General features: G+C 36.2%; 1 protein-coding gene across 1 annotated transcript in view; it reads left to right on the forward strand.

Annotated features, from left to right (window-relative positions):
- The window catches only part of FOXP2 (forkhead box P2), a 659,704-nt gene that overhangs the window by 501,295 nt on the left and 132,445 nt on the right, over positions 1 to 25,964 (forward strand). Inside the window, exon 6 of the mRNA XM_027539578.1 lies at positions 15,968 to 16,042. Within this exon, the coding sequence (XP_027395379.1) occupies positions 15,968 to 16,042 (75 nt within the window). The remainder of the gene's footprint in view (positions 1 to 15,967; positions 16,043 to 25,964) is intronic.

The following is a 25,964-nucleotide window of genomic DNA, read 5'->3' on the forward strand; positions in this document are numbered from 1 at the left end:
GGGTGCCAGTTATGATGACAGCTCTCTGAGGTGAATAAGAAGGGGATTGATGAAAACTGGGGCAAAAAATATGACTTTGACAGTGTTATATTCTGTAATATTTGTTAATTCTGTAGTACTTTTATGATGTGAAATGGAGATCACATCTTATTTTAGGAATGCCAAGGATTTAATTGATTTACATTAAGTACTTTAAAATCACAAATCCTCCAAATATCTGATATCTGTATTGAGACAGTAACCATCATGAAACTTTGTTAGTGTTCATCTACACTTGAAAAAAAAAAAAGAAAGAAAGAAAGAGAGAAATAATTTCCTATCTGTTGAATGAGGAAAAGCGAATGAGTATATAATCTTTGTGTCAAGTGCTCAATCATGTCAGACTGTTTGCAACCCCATGGATTGTAGCCTGCCAGGCCCCTCTGTCCATGGAATTTTTAGGCAAGAATACTGAAATGGGTTGCCATTTCTTTCCGCAGGGGATCTTCCTGTCCCAGGGATCGAACCCATGTCTCCTGCATTTGCAGGTGGGTTCTTTACTACTGTGCCACCTAGGAAGCCCATATAATCTTAAATTATGATAAAAATAAAACTCCTAATGTCCATCAATAATCAATACTTTTAAAAAAATGCCTGTGTTGATACGTTTTGATTTAACCTAATGTTTTATTTTTCCATTTTTATATATTGTACTATGCTTTGCAAAATAGAAAGTTTGATTACATAAGCTGCAATTTTAAGGAAAGGAAAGGATGTATTTATAAAACTAACATTATGATGGCAATTTATGATTACTTCACTTAATTTTGCAAATAGTAAATATAAGGTGGCTAAGATCATGATTTTCAGCCTTATCTTTTGTTATTTTCCCTAAAAATGGATTGTAACCTAAAATTTGCTCCAAAACTTAACTTAAAAGCTATCAAAGTTTAATCCTAATTTTAACAGTGAGATTATAGATTGAAATATTTCAAAGTATTCTTGTTAACTTGTATCTCTGATTTCAAGTCACAGAAATGCAAGTGAAATTTTAAAAAGTGGGATCTAATCAAAGATACAGAATTGGTTACAAATACCAGGAAAATCTCAGCAAAAATGTGGTTACAGAAAGGACAGGAAGCAAAAGCAAGATCATTGGGCAGGCTCTGTGGGGTCCCAGCATTAGGTTGGATGAATTCCTGTTTATTATCCTCAAGAATCAGTTACTGGGAGAGAGAATCTAATGGTCTGTTTTACCACCCACTTACCCTTGAACCAGTCCTACCAGTCTGCATATGGTGATTGGGGGTTGAGGGGAGGGTGTTGCAGAATGGGGATGATCCCCAAGAAAAACTTTCATGTTATTAACAAAAAGAGGAATAGATGCCTAGTAGGCAAAATCAACCGGAGAAGGCAATGGCACCCCACTCCAGTACTCTTGCCTGGAAAATCCCATGGATGGAGGAGCCTGGTAGGCTGCATGCAGTCCATGGGGTTGCTAAGAGTCGGACACGACTGAGCGACTTCACTTTGTTTTCACTTTCATTCACTTTGTTTTCACTTTCATGCATTGGAGAAGGAAATGGCAACCTACTCCAGTGTTCTTGCCTGGAGAATCCCAGGGACGGGGCATCCTGGTGGGCTGCCATCTATGGGGTCGCACAGAGTCAGACACGACTGAAGCGACTTAGCAGCAGCAGCAGCATCAGGCAAAATCAACAGATTTCCTCTGTAATAACTGAGCTGATTTGCTACAGGATTGTAGCATGATCTTGACAATACTTTTTTTTCCTCAAAGAATTCTGCTCTATAAATGCTGAGGAAACACAGGACAATAGAGCATTATAAGTAAATAGCACCTAGCAACACATTATTCACTAGTGTACAGGTATGCCTCAATCTATGCAGTGTATATGTTCCTAAAGATTATATAAAAATCAAATTTCTCTTTTCTACTTAAATATAATCTTAATTCCCTTTTTTTATTACTTAAGTAAAGAGTAATCCCTAATGTAATCCCATAAATTTGGATTCTCATGTTGAATTTGTTACTGGTGAATGGTATGATTTGGCATGTTTAGAAAGAAAGTATACTACTTTTTAAAAGTTTACACTGATCCATGAAGAAAACAAGCATTAAATTGAAGCTTTTAATAATCAGTACTTTCAATAATATTCTCTAAGCCCTTGGACCAATATTTCAAAACCAATTTGAGTTAGTAGAGCTAACAACTTCACATTCTGATTGTAAGCACTGTTCCTTTTTGTCATTTCTTGCACCTCACCACCACGTCTATCCACATCCGCACCTTCCTGACACAGCTATATCCCATGATTAATGGTGACCTTAAAGATACTCTCCCTATTTTGTATTGTCACTCTGATTTTGCTCCTCATCCTTCAAACTATGGCTTTTCTTACTCCACCGTGTGTGTACTCAGTCGTTCAATCATGTCTGACTCTTGGTGACCCCATGGGCTGCAGCCCACCAGGTTCCTCTGTCCATAGGATTTCCCAGGCAAGAATACTAGAGTGTGTTGCCATTTCCTACTCCAGGGAATCTTCCCAACCCAGGGATCAAACCTAGGTCTTCTGCATCTCCTGCACTGGCAGGCAGATTCTTTACCACTGAGACGCCTAGGAACTCCCAAGAAAACTACTGAATATTCCTACAGAAAATCTCAGTATCAGGCAGTATTGAGTCCGCAAGTTCAGCTTAGCCTTCATCACTGTTTATCAGTTGTTTCTAAACTCCTTATCCCCGAACCCCCCACACATACACACACACATGTGTGCACACACATCAGCTTCGGATCTTCACTGTCCCCTTCAAACTCCTACATCTCACACTGAGCCCCTATTCTTTTCATCTTCTAATTTGGAAAGAAAATTTAGAGGCCACCAGGCAAGCTGTCCTGCTTCCTCTCTCATCTCCACTCCTAAGATAAATATTGGCACCTCTCCTTAGGCTCTTTTGTATCACAGTGAGGTCTTCTCTACAAGGACAACTTCTTTTTTTATATATGATACTTGCCCTGCCCAGCCTTTCCTATGACCTGTGTTGTCAGCTTCACAACTGCTTTCCTGTATCTTCAGTCTCCTGATTTTCTATGAGTCTCCCTGTCTTTAAAAACCAAACATTGACAAAACCATATCTTACTTGAACCTTTGTTTTATGTCAGAATATCTTCTTAGCCTTATCCTTTTCTTCATCCTTTAAATTTTGGAAAGAATTGTTTACCCTTCAACTTCCATTTCTTCTTTAACATATTATATTTCTGTCCCCTTCTTATTCTGAAATTATTTTTTTGAGTAGCACTGATAACCTCAGAGTGTTGTATTCAAGACCAAGTCTTATCCTACTTGACCTTGTTAGAATATTTGGGATATTTTTCACCACTCCTTTATCTTTTGCTGACTTCCCTCACCAAAAATATGAGAGAAGTCCCTCCCTCTGTTCATATATTTTTCTTTTCACTTATTATATCAGTTATTATATTTATCATTATCATTACCAAGGTGCCTGAGTGCCACCCTAGCCTAATTAAATCAGAGGCTCAGGGCAGTAGAACCCAGCATCAGTCTTTACTTGAAGCTAACCAGATGGCATCGTAGAGGAGACAGGGATCAAGACCATTCCCATGGAAAAGAAATGCAAAAAAGCAAAATGGCTGTCTGGGGAGGCCTTACAAATAGCTGTGAAAAGAAGAGAAGCGAAAAGCAAAGGAGAAAAAGAAAGATACAAACATCTGAATGCAGAGTTCCAAAGAATAGCAAGAAGTGAAGAAAGCCTTCTTCAGCGATCAGTGCAAAGAAATAGAGGAAAAAAACAGAATGGGAAAGACTAGGGATCTCTTCAAGAAAATCAGAGATACCAAAGGAACATTTCATGCAAAGATGGGCTCGATAAAGGACAGAAATGGTATGGACCCAACAGAAGCAGAAGATATTAAGAAGAGATGGCAAGAATACATAGAAGAACTGTACAAAAAGGAGCTTCACGACCCAGATATTCACGATGGTGTGATCACTGACCTAGAGCCAGACATCCTGGAATGTGAAGTCAAGTGGGCCTTAGAAAGCATCACTATGACCAAAGCTAGTGGAGGTGATGGAATTCCAGTTGAGCTATTTCAAATCCTAAAAGATGATGCTGTGAAAGTGCTTCACTCAATATGCCAGCAAATTTGGAAAACTCAGCAGTGGCCACAGGACTGGAAAAGGTCAGTTTTCATTCCAATCCCCAAAAAAGGCAATGCCAAAGAATGCTTAAACTACCGCACAATTGCACTCATCTCACACACTAATAAAGTAATACTCAAAATTCTCCAAGCCAGGCTTCAGCAATATGTGAACCATGAACTTCCTGATGTTCAAGCTGGTTTTAGAAAAGGCAGAGGAACCGGAGATCAAATTGCCAACATCCGCTGGATCATTGAAAAAGCAAGAGAGTTCCAGAAAAACATCTATTTCTGCTTTATTGACTATGCCAAAGCCTTTGACTGTGTGGACTACAAGAAACTGGAAAATTCTTCAAGAGATGGGAATACCAGACCACCTGATCTGCCTCTTGAGAAATTTGTATGCAGGTCAGGAAGCAAGAGTTAGAACTGGACATGGAACAACAGACTGGTTCCAAATAGGAAAAGGAGTTCATCAAGGCTGTATATTGTCACCCTGTTTATTTAACTTCTATGCAGAGTACATCATGAGAAACGCTGGACTGGAAGAAACACAAGCTGGAATCAAGATTGCCGGGAAAAATATCAATAACCTGAGATATGCAGATGACACCACCCTTATGGCAGAAAGTGAAGAGGAACTAAAAGCCTCTTGATGAAAGTGAAAGTGGAGAGTGAAAAAGTTGGCTTAAAGCTCAACATTCAGAAACCGAAGATCATGGCATCTGGTCCCATCACTTCATGGGAAATAGATGGGGAAACAGTGGTAACAGTGTCAGACTTTATTTTTGGGGGCTCCAAAATCACTGCAGATGGTGACTGCAGCATGAAATTAAAAGACATTTACTCCTTGGAAGGAAAGTTATGACCAACCTAGATAGCATATTCAAAAGCAGAAACAGTGTTTTGCCAACAAAGGTTCATCTAGTCAAAGCTATGGTTTTTCCAGTGATCATGTATGGATGTGAGAGTTGGACTGTGAAGAAGGCTGAGCGCCAAAGAATTGATGCTTTTGAACTGTGGTGTTGGAGAAGACTCTTGAGAGTCCCTTGGACTGCAAGGAGATCCAACCAGTCCATTCTGAAGGAGATCAGCCCTGGGATTTCTTTGGAAGGAATGATGCTAAAGCTGAAACTCCAATACTTTGGCCACCTTGTGCGAAGAGTTGACTCATTGGAAAAGACTCTGATGCTGGGAGGGATTGGGGGCAAGAGGAGAAGGGGACGACAGAGTATGAGATGGCTGGATGGCATCACTGACTCGATGGACGTGAGTCTGAGTGAACTCTGGGAGTTGGTGATGGACAGGGAGGCCTGGCATGCTGCGATTCATGGGGTCGCAAAGAGTCAGACACGACTGATCAACTGATCTGATCTGATCTGAACCAGATGGCCTTAGCACATGGCACAAACATGGTCCACTGGAGAAGGGAATGGCAAACCACTTCAGTATTCTTGCCTTGAGAACCCCATGAACAGTATGAAAAGGCAAAAAGATAGGACACTGAATGATGAACTCTCCAGGTCGGTAGGTGCCCTATATGCTACTGGAGATCAGTGGAGCAATAATTCCAGAAAGAATGAAGAGATGACGCCAAAGCAAAAACAACACCCAGTTGTGGATGTGACTGGTGATGGAAGTAAAGTCCGATGCTGTAAAGAGGAATATTGCATGGGAACCTGGAATGTTAGGTCCATGAATCAAGGTAAATTGAAATTGGTCAAACAGGAGATGGCCAGAGTGAACGTCAACATTTTAGGAATCAGTGAAATAAAATGGACTGGAATGGGTGAATTTAACTCAGATGACCATTATATCTACTACTGTGGGCAAGAATCCCTTAGAAGAAATGGAGTAGCCATCACAGTCAACAAAAGAATCCTAAATGCAGTACTTGGATGCAATCTCAAAAATGACAGAATGATCTCTATTAATTTCCAAGGCAAACCATTCAATATCACAGTAATCCAAGTCTATGGATTTGGTGGCTCAGATGGTAAAGCATCTGCCTACAATGCAGGAGACCCGGGTTCAATCCCTGGGTCAGGAAGATCTCCTGGAGAAGGAAATGGCAAGCCAGTCCAGTATTCTTGCCTGGAAAATCCCATGGACAAAGGAGTCTGGTAGGCTATAGTCCATGGAGTCACAGAGTTGGACATGACTGAGTGACTTCACTTTAACCCAAGTCTATTCCCCGACCCGTAATGCTGAAGAATCTGAAGTTGAATGGTTCTATGAAGACCTACAAGACCTTATAGAACTAACACCCAAAAATGATGTCCTTTTTATTATAGGGGACTGGAATGCAGAAGTAGCAAGTCAAGAAATACCTGGAGTAACAGGCAAATTTGGCCTTGGAGTACAGAATGAAGCAGAGCAAAAGCTAATAGAGTTTTGCCAAGAGAACACACTGGTCATAGCAAACACACTCAAAGATTCTACCGCTGCACATGACCAGGTGGTCAATACAGAAATCTGATTGATTATATTCTTTGCAGCCAAAGATGGAGAAGTTCTATACAGTCAGCAAAAACAAGACTAGGAGCTGACTATGGCTCAGATGATGAACTCCTTATTGCCAAATTCAGACTTAAATTGAAGAAAGTAGGGAAAACCACTAGACCATACAGGTATGACCTAAATCAAATCCCTTATGATTATACAGTGGAGGTGACAGAGTATTAGAGCTGATAGACAGAGTGCCTAATGAACCATGGATGGAGGTTCGTGACACTGTACAGGAGGCAGGGATCAAGACCATCCTCAAGAAAAAGAAATCAAAAAAGGATCAACGATTGTCTGAGGAGGTCTTACAAATAGCTTTGAAAGGAAGAGATGCAAAAGGCAAAGGGGAAATGGTAAGATATACCTATCTGAATGCAGAATTCCAAAGAATAGCAAGGAGAAATAAGAAAGCCTTCCTCAGTGATCAACGCAGAGAAATAGAGGAAAACAGTAGAATGGGAAAGACTAGAGATCTCTTCAAGATTTTAGAGATACCAAGGGAACATTTCATGAAAAGATGGGCACAAAATAAAGGACAGAATGATATGGACCCAACAGAAGAAGATGATATTAGAAGAGGTGTCAAGAATACACAGAAGAACTGTACAAAAAGATCTTCATGACCCAGATAATCACGATGGTGTGATCACTCACCTAGAGCCAGACATCCTGGAATGCGAAGCCAAGTGGGCCTTAGGAAGCATCACTAAGAACAAAGCTAGCAGAGGTGATGGAATTCCAGTTGAGCTATTTAAAATCCTAAAATATGATGCTGTGAAAGTGCTTCACTCAATATGCCAGCAAATTTGGAAAACTCTGCAGTGGCCACAGGACTGGAAAAGGTCAGTTTTCATTCCAATCCCAAAGAAAGGTAATGCAAAAGAATGCTCAAACTACCACAAAATTGCACTCATCTCACATGCTAGCAAAGTAATGCTCAAAATACTCCAAGCCAGGCTGCAACAGTATGTTCACCTTGAACTTCCAAATGTTCAAGCTGGATTTAAAACAGGCAGAGGTGCCATAGATCAAATTGCCAACATCTGTTTGATCATTGAAAAAGCAAGAGAGTTCCAGAAAAACACCTACTTTTGCTTTGTTGACTATGCCAAAGCCTTTAACTGTGTGGATCATAACAAACTGTAGAAATTTCTGAAAGAGATGGAATACCAGACCACCTGACCTGCCTCTTGAAAAATCTGTATGCAGATCAGGAAGCAACAATTAGAACTGGACATGGAACAACAGACTAATCCTTTCCCTAATCCGGAAAGGATTACATCAAGGCTCTATATTGTCACCATGCTTATTTAACCTATATGCAGAGTACATCATGAAAAATGCTGGACTGGATGAAGCACTAACTGGAATCAGGCTTGCCGGGAGAAATATCAATATCCTCAGATATGCAGATGACACCACCCTTATGGTAGAAAGCAAAGAAGAACTAAAGAGCCTCTTGATGAAAGTGAAAGAGAGTGAAAAAGTTGACTGAAAACTCAACATTCAGAAAACTAAGATCATGGCATCCAGTCCTATCACTTCATGGCAAATTGATGGGGAAGCATTGGAAACAGTGAGAGACTATATTTTTGGGCTCCAAAATCACTGCAGGTGGTGACTGCAGCCATGAAATTAAATGATGCATTCTCCTTGGAAGAAAAGCTATGCCCAACCTAGACTGCCTATTAAAAAGCAGAGAGATTTACCAACTTTACCAGCAAAGGTCTGTGTAGTTAAACCTATGTTTTTTTCCAGTAGTCATGTATGGATGCTAAAGTTGGAATATAAAAAAAAGCCGAACACTGAAGCATTGATGCTTTTGAACTGTGGTGTTGGAGAAGACTCTTGAGAGTCCCTTTGACTGCAAGAGATCCAACCAGTCCATCCTAAAGAAATCAATCCTGAATATTCATTGGAAGGACTGATGCTGAAGCTGAAACTCCAATTCTTTGGCCACCTAATGCTAAGGACTGATTCATTTGAAAAGACCCTGATGCTGGCAAAGATTGATGGTGGGGGGAGAAGGGGTCAACAGAGGATAAGATGGTTAGTTGGCATCACCAACTCAATGGACATGAGTTTGAGTAAACTCTGGGAGTTGGTGATGAACAGTGAGGCCTGGCGTGCTATAGTCCATGGTTTCTCAGAGTTGGGCACGACTAGTTGACTGAACTGAACCGAACTGAGAACGACCTCCTTAGAAGATCTCAGTGACAACACATCCACTCACTGCTTGCGTAAGATCTCAGACCTCCCTGAACTTAAAGCTTATACTGTACTCAAATATTTGCTGTAAATAGCTACCTGCATATCCTGCAGTCACCTCCAATGTAGTATTTCCAAATGAAGCAAATCCTCTTAATTTTTGTTTTATTTTGTTGTCTTGTGTCCTCTTAACTTTCTGGTGACATCACAATTACTTCCAGTGTCCTTCACTCTTTCATTCTGTCACTCAGATAATTTTCAAATCAGAAGTTAGCCTCTTCTCAAAATGAATACTGTTTTCTCACTTTGACTGCTCTTGATTTGGTCCACACCATAATTAACTTTCCAGTAAATCTCTGGGCATCTTAGGCCACCATCTATCAGGTCCCAGTTCTAGTCTAAGCCCACACCCTCAGGCTTTTGGAATGTCTCCTTAAAAGAAAATCTGCTCTTCCCTTTACCTCAGGGGATGATAGAAATTCTCTTTGTCTTATGTGCAGAACTTTCCATAGTCTGAGTTTACCAGTCTTCTCTCTCATCCTCTCTCCCTATCCATCTCACATTTGAGCCACACCCACATGATCACATTTGTCAAGTGCAATTCTAAGTCTTTTAGATTATCTCTTTCTTCCTTTCCAGGTCTTTCTTTTTCAAGTAATAAAGTTCTCATTCTTAATACATTCTTTCAATATAGTGGAACTGTTCTTTTTATGTCTTAGTACATTTCTCTCTAATGTTGAGTCTCAGTGTGGGATCCATGGGTAGATTCAGGAGGTCAATGAACATGAATGGAAGAAAAAGTATTCTCATTTTCATTTCTAATTAAAACTTAATATTTTATTCTATTACAAATGTAGGTAACAAACCACAGGAAGATTGGCATTGTCTGTGACCTTGTTTTACAGTGTCATAAAAAAATATGAGAGATGTTTTCATATTACATTACAGCTGGCAAAAATATCTAGAAGTATTAGTTATGCTTATTACTACTTAAAATTATAGTGTCTATTAACCTGACATTATGTCTTATTATGTAATGTATTCACAAATAAGCACATTGATTAATATTTACAAACCCAGCTTTTTAAATATTTTGATAATTGAATTTTGATATAACTGATTTCCTTCCTAACTTCTTATATTTTATTTTATATAATTAAATTTTCTTTCTGAGGAAATTTGTCAGATTGGCAAATTTCTGAGGAAATTTGTCAGATTGGCAAAGAGGTTCAAGATGCCAATATCACACTTAGTTGTATCCTAGTTTACAAGGCTATTCTTCCCACTCTCCTCTGGAACCAGAGATGATTTTCTTTTATTTTTATATCTACATAGATAATGTAGCTTATAGCACATAGTAGGTTCTTAAGTATTGAATGACTGAATAATAGAATAAGAGAGTGAAAACTTACCTGTCATACAAGTATCTTGAACACAGAAGACAGTATTTCTCCAAGTGTAATCATGGGAGCTCTAAATCACAGTTCTCAAGACACTTGAAAAATGCATACTCATGGATTTGGAATCTGATTGTCTAGAATTTTTGAATCTAGATGTCTAACCTTGAATTCTTAATTATTACAGTTTATCCAGACATTATTTACATGCTAAAGTTTGAGAATCTGTAGGTTTCATGATGCACAGCAGCCTTAAAAAAATAAATAAAAGCATGACCTTTGTAAATATTATCACCCCCCTGGGCTTTATTTTCCTTCTCTGCAAAGTGGTTCTTTAATGGCTGTACTGTATTCTCCTCGCTATATCATATAGGTTTTGTAGTCAGTACCACAGAAGGAAATAAGATAGTCTTACTGCTTGTTGAGAATGAAGAGTCTTCAGGCGTGTGCTCATATTGGTTTGGTTCTCCAGGGTGTGTTGTCCTTCTACTCACTGACTGATTTCAAATGATACACCTCCTACTCTGATCCACTGATCTTATGAAATACTCACAGTGTTTCCCAGGCAGTAGTTCTCTTTTCTTCACCTCCTCTGTCAAAGCTGGGCAGATTTTAATCTGCTTTTCAGAGATGGGCAGATTCAAACACAATATTTTGAATTTGCAAAGCCAACATGTATCATCCTGGTACAACCCTGGCCACACTGTCCTTTGGATAACTTCTCTCAGATTTGATGAATGTATTAAAAACAGACAACCAAACCAACAAACAGAACAGTCAGAGTAGAGGAAAGGCCACTCAACCATTTAATTTTATTCTTGTTTCATATTAGGTCAGGAGGGTCCACAATTCTTGACTGGACAAAGACTTTTTAAAAAAATGTTTGCACCTTTAAAATGTAGATCATTATTCCATTCATATATCATTTTGTCCCAAATTTTATAAGACACTAAATTTGTAAACATATTAAAGAAAAATTTTATCCCATTTTCAGCCAACCTCAAAAAATTATAATTTAAAAATATGTTCAATGTTCCTCACAGCACTGTTTATAATAGCCAGGACATGGAAGCAACCTAGCTGTCCATCAGCAGATGAATGGATAAGAAAGCTGTGGTACATATACACAATGGAATATTACTCAGCCATTAAAAAGAATACATTTGAATCAGTTCTAATGAGGTGGATGAAACTGGAGCCTATTATACAGAGTGAAGTAAGCCAGAAAGAAAAACACCAATACAGTATACTAACGTATATATAGGGAATTTAGAAAGATGGTAACAATAACCCTGTATACGAGGCAGCAAAAGAGACACTGATGTATAGAACAGTCTTTTGGACTCTGTGGGAGAGGGAGAGGGTGGGATGATTTGGGAGAATGGCATTGAAACATGTATAATATCATATATGAAATGAGTTGCCAGTCCAGGTTCGATGCACGATACTGGATGCTTGGGGCTGGTGCACTGGGACGACCCAGAGGGATGGTATGGGGAGGGAGGAGGGAGGAGGGTTCAGGATGGGGAACATGTGTATACCTGTGGCAGATTCATGTTGATATATGGCAAAACCAATACAATATTGTAAAGTTAAAAAATAAAATAAAAAAAAGAAAAAGAAAGCTACCATAAAAAAAAAGTATGTTCATTTGTTAGGAAAGATCAACTTATAATACTTTCCTGTTTTTCTATGAAAAATATACCATCATCAACTTTGTAGAAATTATATTATTTCTTAAAAGTCACTTAACTTTGTCACTGAATGCAAACACTCTCATATTAACTTTTTGCTTTGCCACACCAGGTTTCTAAGGAGAAACAAATATTTTTTTTAATAGTGATTATTTTTTTCTTTCTTTTTAATATTTTTTATTTATATGGAAGATACTTTGATTTATATCATAAAGTCTAATAGTAATGGAAAGTTATTTGAATGCAGATAGAATGTCTTGGGAAATTTTGCATCCTTTACAGTGTTTTCTATATACAGTAGAATTTTAATAATTTTTTATTTGAAAAAAATTGAATGTTCTGAAGCAATAATGATAGCTAATAAATAGTAATAAGTACATAACTAAGAGACATTAAGCATATGGATACTAGCGGTGTTCTAAGTACTTTGTAAATCAGTGTATTTAATGACCTTAGAACCTTGTTATTTACTATTCCCTTTCTGGACAGAAAGGTATGCATATGTGCTAAGTGTGCTTCAAAGTCATGTCCGACTCTTTGCAACCCTAAGGACAACAGCCTGCCAGGCTCCTCTGTCCTCAGGGATCTCCAGGCAAGAATACTGGAGTGGGTTGCCATGTCCTTCTCCGGGGGATCTTCCTGACTCAGGGATCAAACCAGCATCTCTATGTCTCCTGCATTGGCAGACATGTTCTTTACTACTAGAGCCACCTGGAAGCTGGACAGAGAGGAAGGAGAGCTAAGTAACTTACTCAAGGTCACACTCCTAATAAGTGTTGAGTCAGGACCTGAACCCTAGAAGACTGTCTCCAGACCCAGTGCTCTCATTTCCAACACAGAACAATTTACTCTTTATTGTTTTAACGGAAAATTGCAATGATCCATATTTAATGGAAGAATAGATTCCCTCTGAAGTTAATGTTGAAAGCCCATTCCAGTACATTGTCATGGCCTTTTCACTCTTAAAATGTTCTTTGGTGCTTATCTGAAACAGATGCAAACACTTAAAACATCCATTCATATTGTGTTTCCCTGTGATTTGCTGGATCATGTCAGGTTGCCTCCAATGACTGTATGATTTCATTTGCCTTGCTACCCTTTTACAGACCTGCAACCTCATGGATCTGTTCAAGCATAGTTGGTTGGAGGTTGATTAGCATCTCTTGCCAACATTCTGTCTCCTTCTGTTGTAGAGAGCTCTAGGACAGCCAGGAGAAGCTTGGTGGGTTTTTTCAAAGCAGTTTCTTCAACCAAGCTTTTTGGCAAGACGTGATGATGGGCTAATGGCAGTGCAGTTTACTCGCACATCCTTTTAACTCCTGGAGTTACTAATTGGGAGTTACTTAAAAGACTTGACCTTTTAAACGGTTTACTTTTTTCCAAGGTATTGTTCTTCAGTAAACATAAGATTAAGTTGACTTTCTCTTTTTACAAATTTTGATTTTTGACTTTTTATTGCTTGTTCAACTCTCTTGATTGTTTAAACTTATAATTTTGCATGCAAAATGACTGCACAGAAGTGTCACTGCAAGTCCATACTGTGGGACAGTCCTATCTCTTTTATCTCCAAGGATAGATTAATGACAGTATCATTTTTATTTGCTGTATTTTTATCTCCAGCAACAGGAATGATTTGGCACTGTCAGCTGATGATTGCTTTGGTTAAACAAAGTTTTGGATTAACAAAAATATGCAATGGCTTCAGAAGGTCCTTTAGAATTTTGTTTGTCAAAGTTACCTCAGTGGTTATTGGTTGAAATCATATTGTGTAAATTTTTGAGACACAATTAAAGAAGATATGTTTGGATTATACTTAGATTTACTGAAATTACATTTATGAGTCATTTGAGCTGAGAATGGAGAAAATTCTCACAGTGATGCTTCAGGCTGCTCTCAACCCATAACTGCAATCTGTAGAAGTAGCAAAAATCTCCCTCTTACAATGAAATCCTTCAGTTAATTTTGGCACCTATATTCTTTAAATGGTGCCTACACCATTTTATTCCATAGCATCTTTTGTGTATTTTTATCAATATACTTGTATCTGGTCTGGAAATGTCCTGTTTTTTAGTCATCTCTAAATCTTCCCTCAGAGCTTGTGATTGGGATGGCAAACCTCCAGCACCCAACATGTTTTGTCTGTGTTGGAGACACAAAGTACAATATTTAAGTTGAGTGCTCTTGAAAGAGCTTAAGGTGATGTTGCTTACTTATGGAATTTCATTTTCAGCACTAAATATAAATAGTGTTGAGGTACTTTTGGAGTTCTAACCATTTTTGGTTTTAGGTAGACAAATGTCGATCTGAGCATTTTTTGTTAGTTGGTTCATTTCTGTGGTACGGAGTAGCATTTCTTTTTTTTTTTTTTTAATTTTCAGATGTGTATGACCTTGTTAAATAGCAGTCCAAAAATCATGTGGCTTGTTTTGATTTTAACCAAAGTTACAGCTGCCTAACTGTAAAGCAGTCAGTTTCTCTTATTATGACTAGTTCTTCAACTTGTACTGTTTTAAATTGCCTGCAATTAGCATATTTCAACCTTATTTTTAGGTTTAAATTGCAGTGTGAGAGTGTACTCTCCTCTTAGCTAATTAGTGCTATCAAGGAACAGTAGGTTACCTCATTAGTACCATGTGCATTTAATTAAAGAAGAGAAAATTGGAGTTAACCTCATAGTTAATATTTTCACAGAGTGCTACAATGCCAACACCTTCAATTGGAGTCACACCCCTGTGTATCTAATTATTCACTGGTGCCAAATAAGGTTAGCAAGGGTACTACAAGGCTGTTGACAAAATAATTTAGATGAAAACGTGTTTGTTGGATTCTGACAGCAAAATATAACTTGAACATATTTTCCTCATCTGCCAGTGTCAGGTGACATACTTCTTCGTAGGAAACTGGAGGAGAAGAATATTTGGGAAGCCATTTTTGTTTTTTTCTGTTTGAATTAAGGTTGCTCTTATCTTGAAAAAAAAATGACACATAGTCATGTAAAGCATATACAATCCGTTTCTTAAACAGAGTCCCTGAACTTCAGAGATGTATTTGAAAAGAATTATTTATAAGATGTAATATTTACATGCATCAAACCACTACAAATAGTCCTTGACACCCCTACCACATTCCTCCTTGCTTTTCTTCTCTTCTGATATACTTATAATTTCCCTTGTGTATCTTACGAATGGGGATCATCCTTTCATATCATACATGAAGTCTAAGGATGTGTTGTCACATGGTCTATTCAAATGCAGTGTAATCCTTTTGCCCTTCAGACAAAATCTTTTGAAATGTCTAATACTACTTAGGTAAAAAATGACATTTCATGTCATTTATCAATAAATAATCACTTTACTTTTACAGATAAAATTGCAAACCGTTCATTTGAGTATATAGAGTAGTTTTCAATACAAATGACATAATTCAACAGGTTTTATCAGAGATTATGGAGTTTGGCTCCATAGTCTTAAATATATATTTAATGGCAATATTTGTGTTGTAGTAATGCAGAGCCTAGACAGTTTATTAAATGAGGTTCTTGTGATTGTTCTCACATTTCATGACAAGACAGGCTTTATGTTCATTTATATTGGTTGTAATTGACGAGTCAACAGTTAGCTTGTGTGAAAAAGATAAAGTTTGAAGACAAATAGCAACCCGTACTCTAAAATCATAGTACCATTTAAAGTTGTGGGAGTATTTATTAACATTGGCTATAAGTTTAGCTTAGAAATGAGAAGATTCTTAAGTCAAGATCATGGTAGATCAATAATTTTTGTTAGTGATTAATTCATATGTTCAAGTATTCAAATTAACATCTGCCAAATCATTCCTAGTTTTAAAATGTATACTATTATTAGCTGTGATACAAAGGTGGGATAGTTTTATCTAGGTTGACCTATAAAGATAATAATCCAAAATAATTTTCTTAAATAATAATGTACATTATTAGCATAAGATTGGGGGAAAAAAGCCAACTCCTGATTCTCTTTGTTTAATCTAGGAATTGCTTCCAGAAACAAAATTATGTGTCTGTGGCCACTCTTCTGGTGATGGGCATCCTCACAACACATTTGCAGTAAGTTACACTGGACAATTAGAGATTCAGCTACTACATATAAGGCCGTAGACCCAACCCCACTAAATAGATGGTCTGTCATTTTCTGTTAGCCACTGCCATATAATCGTGAAGACGATCAAGAGATGACTAATGTTAAGGCACAGATGTAGTTTTTTTCTGCTGGCTCTTATATTCTTACTTCAATTATGTTTCATCGCTTATAGATCACAGTTTCTGTGAATTGATGACATTAAAGTTTACTTTACATATGTAAGAGTGTATGGCTGTTTCATCACTGTACTTTTCTTGAAACACTATGCTTTCTGGAACAGATTTAGGAATAATTTGATGAGATGTTATTGATATGCATAAAATAAATGGAGATTATACAATAAATATTTTAGGGAATTTTTGCTATTCTGAGTTCTGCAAGTTAACATATAAATATGCCAAGGCCTCTTTTTACATATTCTGTCACCGAGTATAATTTGTCTCTTTAGACTATAATATTCAATGAAAATTGCTTTTGTGACCCAATTCACATACCAGTTAGCCTTGGAAATGAATAGCAGTCCTGAAGTGGCCATTCAAGAATTTTTAAATAGAGCAACTTCATGTTTCTATTTAGCATGGACATTACCTGTATTCCTAAGGAATCTCTAAATATGTAAGTCATATATTTTAATTTATAGAATTTTTGATTGTTTCTTGAAGAATTGATGTAGTTTTTTAGGTTCTATGGTCTAGAATATTCCTAAACTATCTCACCCAAAAAATATTTTTTACTACCATATATGTAATATTTCTTAATTTATGATTGTAGACTCATAACCAAATAATAAAATAGAGATATCTAATTTCATACCTTGGTTAAAAAAAGAAAGATTTTTATCAATAAAAATAGTGTCAGATTAACATGGAATGCTATTCTTTGTGGAAAATGTACAATCTTTAAACATTTTTTAAAATGTTAGATGCAAAGCAAAAATAGAAGTGAAAAAAGCGATAACATACTGTTTTATGGAACTACTGAATGCAGGGGACTGGTAATAAATTTTGTATATGAAATTAGGATTTATAATAGTCTGAAATAACCTAGTTTAGGGTTTCATTCATTTTAATTCTAAAGTGTTGTCCTCCTAATAATAGTAATAACTTTTGAAAGAATAGCAAAAATTAAGAAGTAGTGGTAAGTTTTGCTCAAATTATGTAAATTTATGTGAAAGACTAAAATAATCTTAATTTCTAAGTTTTTGCTGTATGTTTTGAAGAAAATAAATTTAAGTTAAACTTCAAAAATAGCTATGTATTTTAACTTAGTAAAGAAGATTAATTCAAAAATATACTTTAAAAATGCTGCATTAAAAGTTAAGCAGGCAGTATTCCTAATTGGTAACACTTTTTCCTAAAATAATCTCAATGGAAAAATTGTTTTCTTTAGCCTGAAGAGTGAGATGGCTTAACTAATAATATTTTGTTCTTTATGTAAATCTGCTTCTACCTTTAAAAAATTATTCTCTATTCTACTGACAGAAATATAAATTCATAGCATTATATCTTTTCACTGAAATGTTTTCTGAATGAAAACAAACTGTGGAGAAATTAAATAAATGGCCCACAAGTGCCGTGCAGTTCCTCAATGGCAAGCCTGAATTTATAGCCCAAGTTTGTGAGATTACCAAAGTATTGGTCTTTCCAGGGGCCTACCACGTCGTTCATGACTGCCTTGAATACTGTGTTGAACACGAGTCTGAGATTATGCCATGTATTTGAGACTATAGTTAGTCTCCAAGGTAGAAAGCAAGCCAGCATAAATTAGTGAGGTCTTCTGTGGTTGGTGGGTAAAAAGAGCATGACGGTGCATGGATCGGGTGTTTACCATCCCTGAAGTGCACCAAATTTAATGTTTCAGATTAGTCACAGAGTGACTTTGCAAATGATGCTTCTGGACTTCACAGCACCAGGGAAACATTCAGTACTAAGTAGGGGCTTATTTCCTTTATTGATTATGTTAGATGCAAACTTTTTGTGAGCTAAAATGGCTATATAATGTAATTTAAGATCCAGATGCAAACTAAAACAGACTATTTATTATTTGTAGTTGACAGTTTCTGTGTGATGAGCATGGCTCTCTCTCTTAGTATTTGTTAAATTTTATTATTACTAATATGCTGGGGTGGTACTTGAGTAAGTCTGAACACCATGAGATTACTGGCTGCTACTGCTAAGTCACTTCAGTCGTGTCCGACTCCATGTGACCCCATAGACGGCAGCCACCAAGCTCCCCCATCCCTGGGATTCTCCAGGCAAGAACACTGGAGTGGGTTGCCATTTCCTTCTCCAATGCAGGAAAGTGAAAAGTGAAAGTGAAGTCGCTCAGTCGTGTCCGATTCTTAGTGACCCCATGGACTGCAGCCTACCAGGCTCCTCCGTCCATGGGATTTTCCAGGCAAGAGTACTGGAGTGGGGTGCCGTTGCCTTCTCCGGAGATTACTGGAGATTACACTAATAGACTATGTATAATGTGCATCTACTAATTCATTGCAATTCTGGGCAGTAGTAATTGTACCCACAATTACTTATATCATCTCTACCTAAAAATTGTAAATCTTAAACTGTTTCTACCTTTTTTTTTTTTTTTAGGAAATCTTTGAGCTCCATAAGTTGTACATTTAATATTCTAAGAGTAACAATTTAATATTCTTATTATAAGTTTGAATTTTATAAGAGAAAGGCATTGAGTTCTGGCTTTAAAAGACATGAATATGAGAGTAAGTGAGTTTCCCTGTAAGAGGTTACTTATCAATACTTGCTTTTCACACTCAGTTTTTTCAAATGGTGTATATTTAACTCTAATCTGGCAAATTTTTAGTTTACTTTCCTTTCAGACTTTCGTAATAGTATTGATGCCTTTCTTTTTTCCCTGGCTACAATCCTAAATTTCACAACCTTCGGTTTCCCTGACACATGGTAGTAACCCAAGTTCACTCCTCAAGAGATTGACCCTGTTGACACTTCATCTGCCTGAATGCCCTTATTAGCACGTACCTGCAGATAATAGTACTGTTAGTCTTTACTGCAGGTTTTTACACCTATAGGAATACTGTTTTACATAGGACTCTGCCTGTTGGCTCTAACTGTTAAGGCAATTATGCAGAATGCTCAGGCTTTGTCTTTGGGGTCTTAATTTCAAAACATTTACCACTGGATCATATGCATATTTTGATGAACAAAATTTGTTGGATCTATAAATTAAAAGTAAGACTTGGTTGGTCTTGGTCTAGCTGTTATGTATCACATTCAAATTAAATTACATTGACCACCTCGGGTCTTTTTCCCTACAGATCTTGACTCTATTATGATTGCCTCCTAAATGTTTCATTTTGATGGGAATTGTGGATTGGAGAAATTAAGGAAAAGAGGACAATGATGGTTTTAAGAATCTTTTTCTGTTCCAAATTTCTCTCTCTTTTTAGGCTTTCCATAAATGTTACCCAGTACCAAATAATCTGTCCTGTGGACTCTGGAATCAGCTTTCTAAATTGAATACTGGGTAATTACTTGACTTTTTTTAGCCTTATGTTTGCAGTCTGTAAAATTAGGACAGATAGTAAAATTAGGTAGATAGTATCTACCTCATAGAGTGGTAATAGGTTTACATTTGATAACCCCAAAACCACTTAGCTTAATGACTAACACACAGAAAGTATGCAGCAGATGTCTGACTTGATCGGTATCCGGGGTATCATCAATATACTCTTGCTTGGACCAAAGAGGCAATTCTGTTTGACATAAATTTAAATATGTATTGATATTTGGTATTAACACTAAGCAAGAGGTTTTGGATATTAACTTATACCATGACCAAGATGGAAATGTTGCTTATTGAGTGGAAAATACTCATTAATTTAAGTCACACACTAATTTTTTCACTCACAAAAATCAGTTATCTAAATGTTTTCTGATTTGTTAAGCTGAGTGAAAGAGAAAGAACCCTGCCTCACAGGACCTAAACGATGTCCTCTGGCAGTCAAAGAAAATCATGGGAAAAGAATGTTAGCAAAAGTGATTGTACCATTAGCTGTCTGTATCCAGCCAGAACACATGAAAATAAGGAATTAGGGAATGCATGTGGAGTGCCAGTTTATCACCAATTAATTTCTTCCCTTTTCTGTTATAAATGTATTAGCAGAGATTAACCAAGAATTAGAGATAAATTACTACTTAGTAGTGGTGTTGATAATTTTAACTAACAAGCTGGAGACAATTAACCAGATGGGATAATGTTGTGGTAAATTTTTTGGAAACTCCTTCCTATAAAACCTGTATTGCAAGATGTAACTGCTTGTTATTAGTGTGAATGTGTGTTAGTATAAGTTTGAATTTATTTTGAAGCAATGTAGATCAGATTTGTTAATTCATCATGTTTATTTTGAGTAATTTGTCCTATTAGAATAGGACTGATATTATACTAAGTCCTTTGATATGAAATTAAGATAATCAAATATTTCAAACACTTATATTACAAATGATTTGTTAATGCCAATATGCTATATTATAGTGACTGTATTTAGAGCTACTATTAAAAACCTTCTAGGTTTTCCATTGGAAAGCGAATATAGATTTCAGTTTTTAAAGCCTTGACTGACATTTGTATGCAACTTCTTGATTAATCTTTTTCTTTCCTAGTGTAACTCAAGATATTAATAATTATCTTTACACACCTCACTCAGCTAGGATGTAGCTCCCTGAGCTCAGTTCATTCTAGACACCTCTCTTGAGCAATTTACCTCTCACCTTCTATTTTACTGCAATATTTGAGACTGCCATGAATTCTCTTGATGTTGGTTCCAAGAAGGACCAAGGCAGAGCTTTTTCAATGGAGACTCTTCTTTGAAATTTATAATGAATAATTTACTCCCCTTGATGATTCACCAAAGCATTAGTGTGGCAGAAATCAGGGGCTGATGAAAGGATTATTTATTTAGTTATCTGGTTTTGTTGTTGTTAATATATTTTTCATCAAATAAATTGATACACACACTAGAATATGTATGTGGCAATAATGTGCATTTATGGTGCCCATTCGAGCAGAATGTATTTTTGCTTTTGCATTTAAAGTTATTTGTAATGAGCTACTAGAGTCATTTGGAGTCTCTACAAATATGAAATATAATATGCATTAACTTTTAACAGTTCACTCTATAGTTCTTGCATATTTCTTAACATCATTGATAAACTGTGTATTCTATATTTATTACTTGTATTTCTGTTCCTTGTATATTTCTACATCACTTATTGTAGCATAGTCAGTGAAAGGCACAAAAACAAGTCATCCTAGTGTATAAATTTGCACACCCCATGAGCACATACACATACATATCTAAAAGATCAGTTGTGTAAAATGATGTTTTTTTATTGAGTTCTATCTACAATTCATTTTCCTTTCTGTTCTTCTGCAGTTAAATTTTTTACATTTTAAATTTTCATTAGGTAAAATGAGTTGTGCACAGTATTGACAAATTACAGAATCACATTTTTATTATTGGCACCATTTATGCAACCATATATTTACATAAAAGTATTTATAAATAAATTTTTCATATATTTAATCCTTAGGATGTCAAGTTAAGCAGTACATGATTCCCAATGGCATTCAAATATAAATCTGAAACTGCACACTGTACTTTAAATATAAACATGAAATTGTACTTTAAACCTTTATCCAGTGGAGTTCAGAAAGCTTACTATTACCAGAATTCAGTCATGCTATAATCACATAATGCACCATACAACTAAGATGAAATTGCACTTGTTTACTTCAGTTAATTATATTCTTTATCAGAATGATAATAAATTTGGTGCAAATAGATTCACACTACTGATAAAATAAAGAATAAAGTCTTATACAATGTATGTTAAGCTTTTCAGGATGGAACTTCTGTCATATTTAACATTAAGGAGCTGCATGAAATGCTCCAGCTCTTGCAACTACGTTCCTAAGTTATTTTCCCTGAAGTTGTCATTATCATTCTAGCAGGGAGCTTCCTGTTCTCTCTTAAGAGAGATAGTGTGGGATATTTTAGAATATTGGCAGAAGTAATCTATCACTCAGATCCAGTGTCTTGTAACATCACATTCCAGGATAACTATAATATCTTTATTTTAATTTAGGATTTTTGTGTAGAATATTTAGAGGGGCTTAAAACAGATTGTATAGAATGAGAGTAAGAAATCTCAAGAGATCTTGAGAGATCTTAAGTTCTCTTTACTAAGAGTATTCTTAAGAGATACTACAGTGAAAGGGAAGTCTCAGGTAAATATATTGGAGATAAATTCTTATTAAAGTAAGCATGATTCATAAATTCACATACAGTTGTGTAATTTGAGAGAGAATGTTGGTAAAGTAATATCAAAATTTGATAAACAAGTGTAAAGGTTTAAGAATTTAATGTTATATACGCAAACCTAGTGAATATTTTCTTAATACAAAGGTAACCGCTGGGGGAGTGTAGAATTTCCTCGGTTCTGTCTCATCACAATAAAAATTTGAAGTGACAGACCAGCGTTACAGCCCTGGGACAGACCGTGTCACAGCTCTTGGACAGATCAGTGTTACAGCTCTGTGTTACAGCTCAGTTTTATTTAGAAAATAAAGGAAAATATATCCTCGAGGCGTGAGGGCATGCCGACCCAAAAGATGCGAAGAGAAGAAAGAGAGACAGAGATAGAGAAAGAGAGCGAGAGACAGACAGAGAGACACCTGGCCCTTTGGCTCCTCTTTTTATGTTTTTTCTCCTCCCCCTGGACCGGCCCTGTGTAAATCGGGCTAGCCAGGAGTGCTGTTTGTTCTACCTGTGGTCTTCATCCCAGTCCTTGGACCTTCCTTTGTTCTATTTTTGTGGGCTTTTCCCTTCTTTGTCTTTTAGCCACTGCCTTTCTGGACTTCTTTTTCCTATTCTACCTACCTAACAGTAACCGATATAAAATTAAAAGAAATAAAAGAATTAACATGTGTACTGTTGTTTAATCATTATTTCTCCTTAAGTCCATGTTACCTATAAGTTGCATATCTCATACTCTCTTAAGAGTTAAAAGTATATTTTTTTTACATATTGAGGCTGGAAACATACTTTTTTGCATGTTTGACCTTGTCTTTCTGTATATTATGCATGTAGTCCTTCTGCTTTATTAGAGGGGTCATGCCCTGCTAGTGCATCGCCAAAATAAAGAGGAGAGGGTGTCCAAACAACGTGCATTTCAGCCGTGGAATGACTGATAGGACACGTTAGCTTAAAGGAGCCTTTAGAATTATTATTTCAACTCCTCTGTTTTACAGTTGAGAAAACTAAAGAATCTGAGTGACTTTCCTTATATCTCTCCATTAGTCATTGAATTAAGGGGAAACTATTGATGGTTTGACAGTTCTTTTTCTTAAGCCACAGTTCATATGTATAATATTATACATATGTGTATTTTAATTTTAATTCTGCATATCTGTCAAAGAAAGAAACCATTCAGTTTTTCTAAATGTTTGCTAATCATGTGTACTGATCACAGGTTTTAAAAAACCGGATAAGTTTTGATCACTTTTGAAATTACTGTGCATATTACCAGACTACTTGTGGTTTCTTAAAGACACTTTTAAGATCTCAATAAGATCTATGAGATAATCCTATTTATAAGTTGAGGTTTTAGGAAATAAAAATTCAAGGATCTTTAATGATTCTCCCAGAAATGTTATAAAGTGAATCGCAAATTCCCAGACTGTTGATTTATTGCTTTTGTTCTTTTGTTAGGACTTCAGCTAAAAGGAAAGAAAAAAAAAAAAAAAAAGACTTATTTTTTAAAGTTTTAAAGAACATTGCTAATTTTAGAAGAATATGCTTAATACTTCCAGTTTTAATCTTTTACATTTTCTCTTTATTTTCCTTTATTTCCTACACAAGCAAGACCAGTTGCTAAATAGAATTTTGTTGGCTTTTTAGATTGTCTACTATCTGTCAGACAAATACTATGTCTTAATAGTTGAAAATAAGTGATCAATGAGTCATCCTGACTTTAAAACATAAAGAAAAGGGGGGCAGTATAGTACTTTAAGTCTGATATTGAAATATCAAAACCACTTAAATAGGCAAAGCTCAGAATGGGTGCTTGAATTGACCAGATGAAAACACTAAGTGACTAACATACAACTTTGATCTTGTAAAATATATTCATAGCACTTGTTGTAAATTGACTACTTAAAGCTGTAGAAATGAGTACAGAGATAAGAATTTGGTGAGAAATTGTGCTTCTAGAAAAGTCCTACAAAGTGTCTGGAATGATCAATTCTATCATTGTTAATTAGCATGTAAACTCTATTTTATTGATACCATCATAGGATAAATAATTGCTCCTTTCTCTTTCCTCATAACTTGTGTACAGTTTTTAATGACTTCCCAGTGTCCACTGGATAAAGCTTTACAAACCTAAGCCTTGCAATTATGTGCCCCTACCACTGGGCTCTTTTCCTTTCTCTACCTTATCCTCTATTATTTCACGAATAAATGTTGTGTTCTGCCTGATATATCTCCTTTCTGTTTGCAAACACTCAATATTCCATTTTTTTTCCTATTCCTTTTCTTGTGCTGTTATTGCTCTGTAACCTCCTCCTTTTTCTGATCAGCCAATCAGATTCTACTTGTTATATGAAGTCCAGCTCAATTACTACCCCACATGAATACTTTTTCAACAATGTAGTCTACATTGATCACTCTTTTGATCTTGTATGTCTGTATTAATTGGAATTATTCTTACATAGTCCCTGATACTCAGTTCTATTCAACACATATTCACTAAGCACATCCTATGTATAACTTACCATGCTACAAAAATTTTCAGTAAAATAATGATCACTGCATTTGAAAAGTGTACAGTATGAAAATGGAAAATACATAATTTAGGGCTGAAAAATCAATGCAAACTGTGAAAAGAGGTTTAATCATTGTACCAAGGAATTGAGGATGGGTAAATGGAAGAGGTTTATTTGAGGTAAAGTTTTGAGGGGGGAAAAAACAAAAACACAGAAGTTCATCAAACTAGAAGGATAGAGCACATTCCAGGGATTGAGAATAGAATAAGCTAAGTTGTAGAAGAGAAAGAAAAAAAAAAAAGTTAGGTGGCTTTTGAGATAGGGCATAATGTATCTGGGGAATTGGAAAACATTATGGAGAAAGCTTGATATACAGTCTTTAAATAGTCTTAGTTGATATTCAGTCTTTAAATGGACCACAACTGGAATTAGAAGTTTGAGGTAGCTTTTTAGAAGATCCTTAAGTATTCTGCAAGATTGTGAGCAATGAAGTTGATGTAACATAAATAGACTATCTAAAGATATCTTTGGGGCTTCCCTGGTGGCTCAAATGGTAAAGAATCTACCTGCAATGCAGGAGACCTGAGTTAAATCCCTGGGTCAGGAAGATCCCCTGCAGAAGGAAATGGCAACCCACTCCAGTACTCTTGCCTGGAGAATTCCATGGACAGAGGAGCCTGATAGGCTATTGTCCACAGGGTCACAAAGAGTCAGACATGATTGAGCGACTACCTTTCATTTTCTTCTTTCTTTCTTGGGAACAAAAGTAAGAAGTGATTGGAAATAGAAAAATACTGGAGTTAGTGTGTCTAGGTGAGAGAATATTGTCCAAAAATTTTTAAAGTATAATCTTAACTATGGGAAGGACAGAGTAAGGAAACAAGAGGACAAATTTAAGGGAGAATACAGCACTTTGATATAAAAAGTATGTTGACAGTTTTTTGGAGGAACACAAAAATATTGAGATTGCTGCTATTTTGTGCCTCGATATTTGTTTTTGTTTAAATTGGAACCTAGTGATAACAAGAACATTGAAGATTGATGGTGGACAATAGGAAGTTGAAGGTGATAAAGGTTCTTTGGGAG

The sequence above is a fragment of the Bos indicus x Bos taurus genome, chromosome 4, assembly GCF_003369695.1.
Source record: "Bos indicus x Bos taurus breed Angus x Brahman F1 hybrid chromosome 4, Bos_hybrid_MaternalHap_v2.0, whole genome shotgun sequence".
In the NCBI taxonomy this organism is placed as follows: Eukaryota; Metazoa; Chordata; class Mammalia; order Artiodactyla; family Bovidae; genus Bos; species Bos indicus x Bos taurus.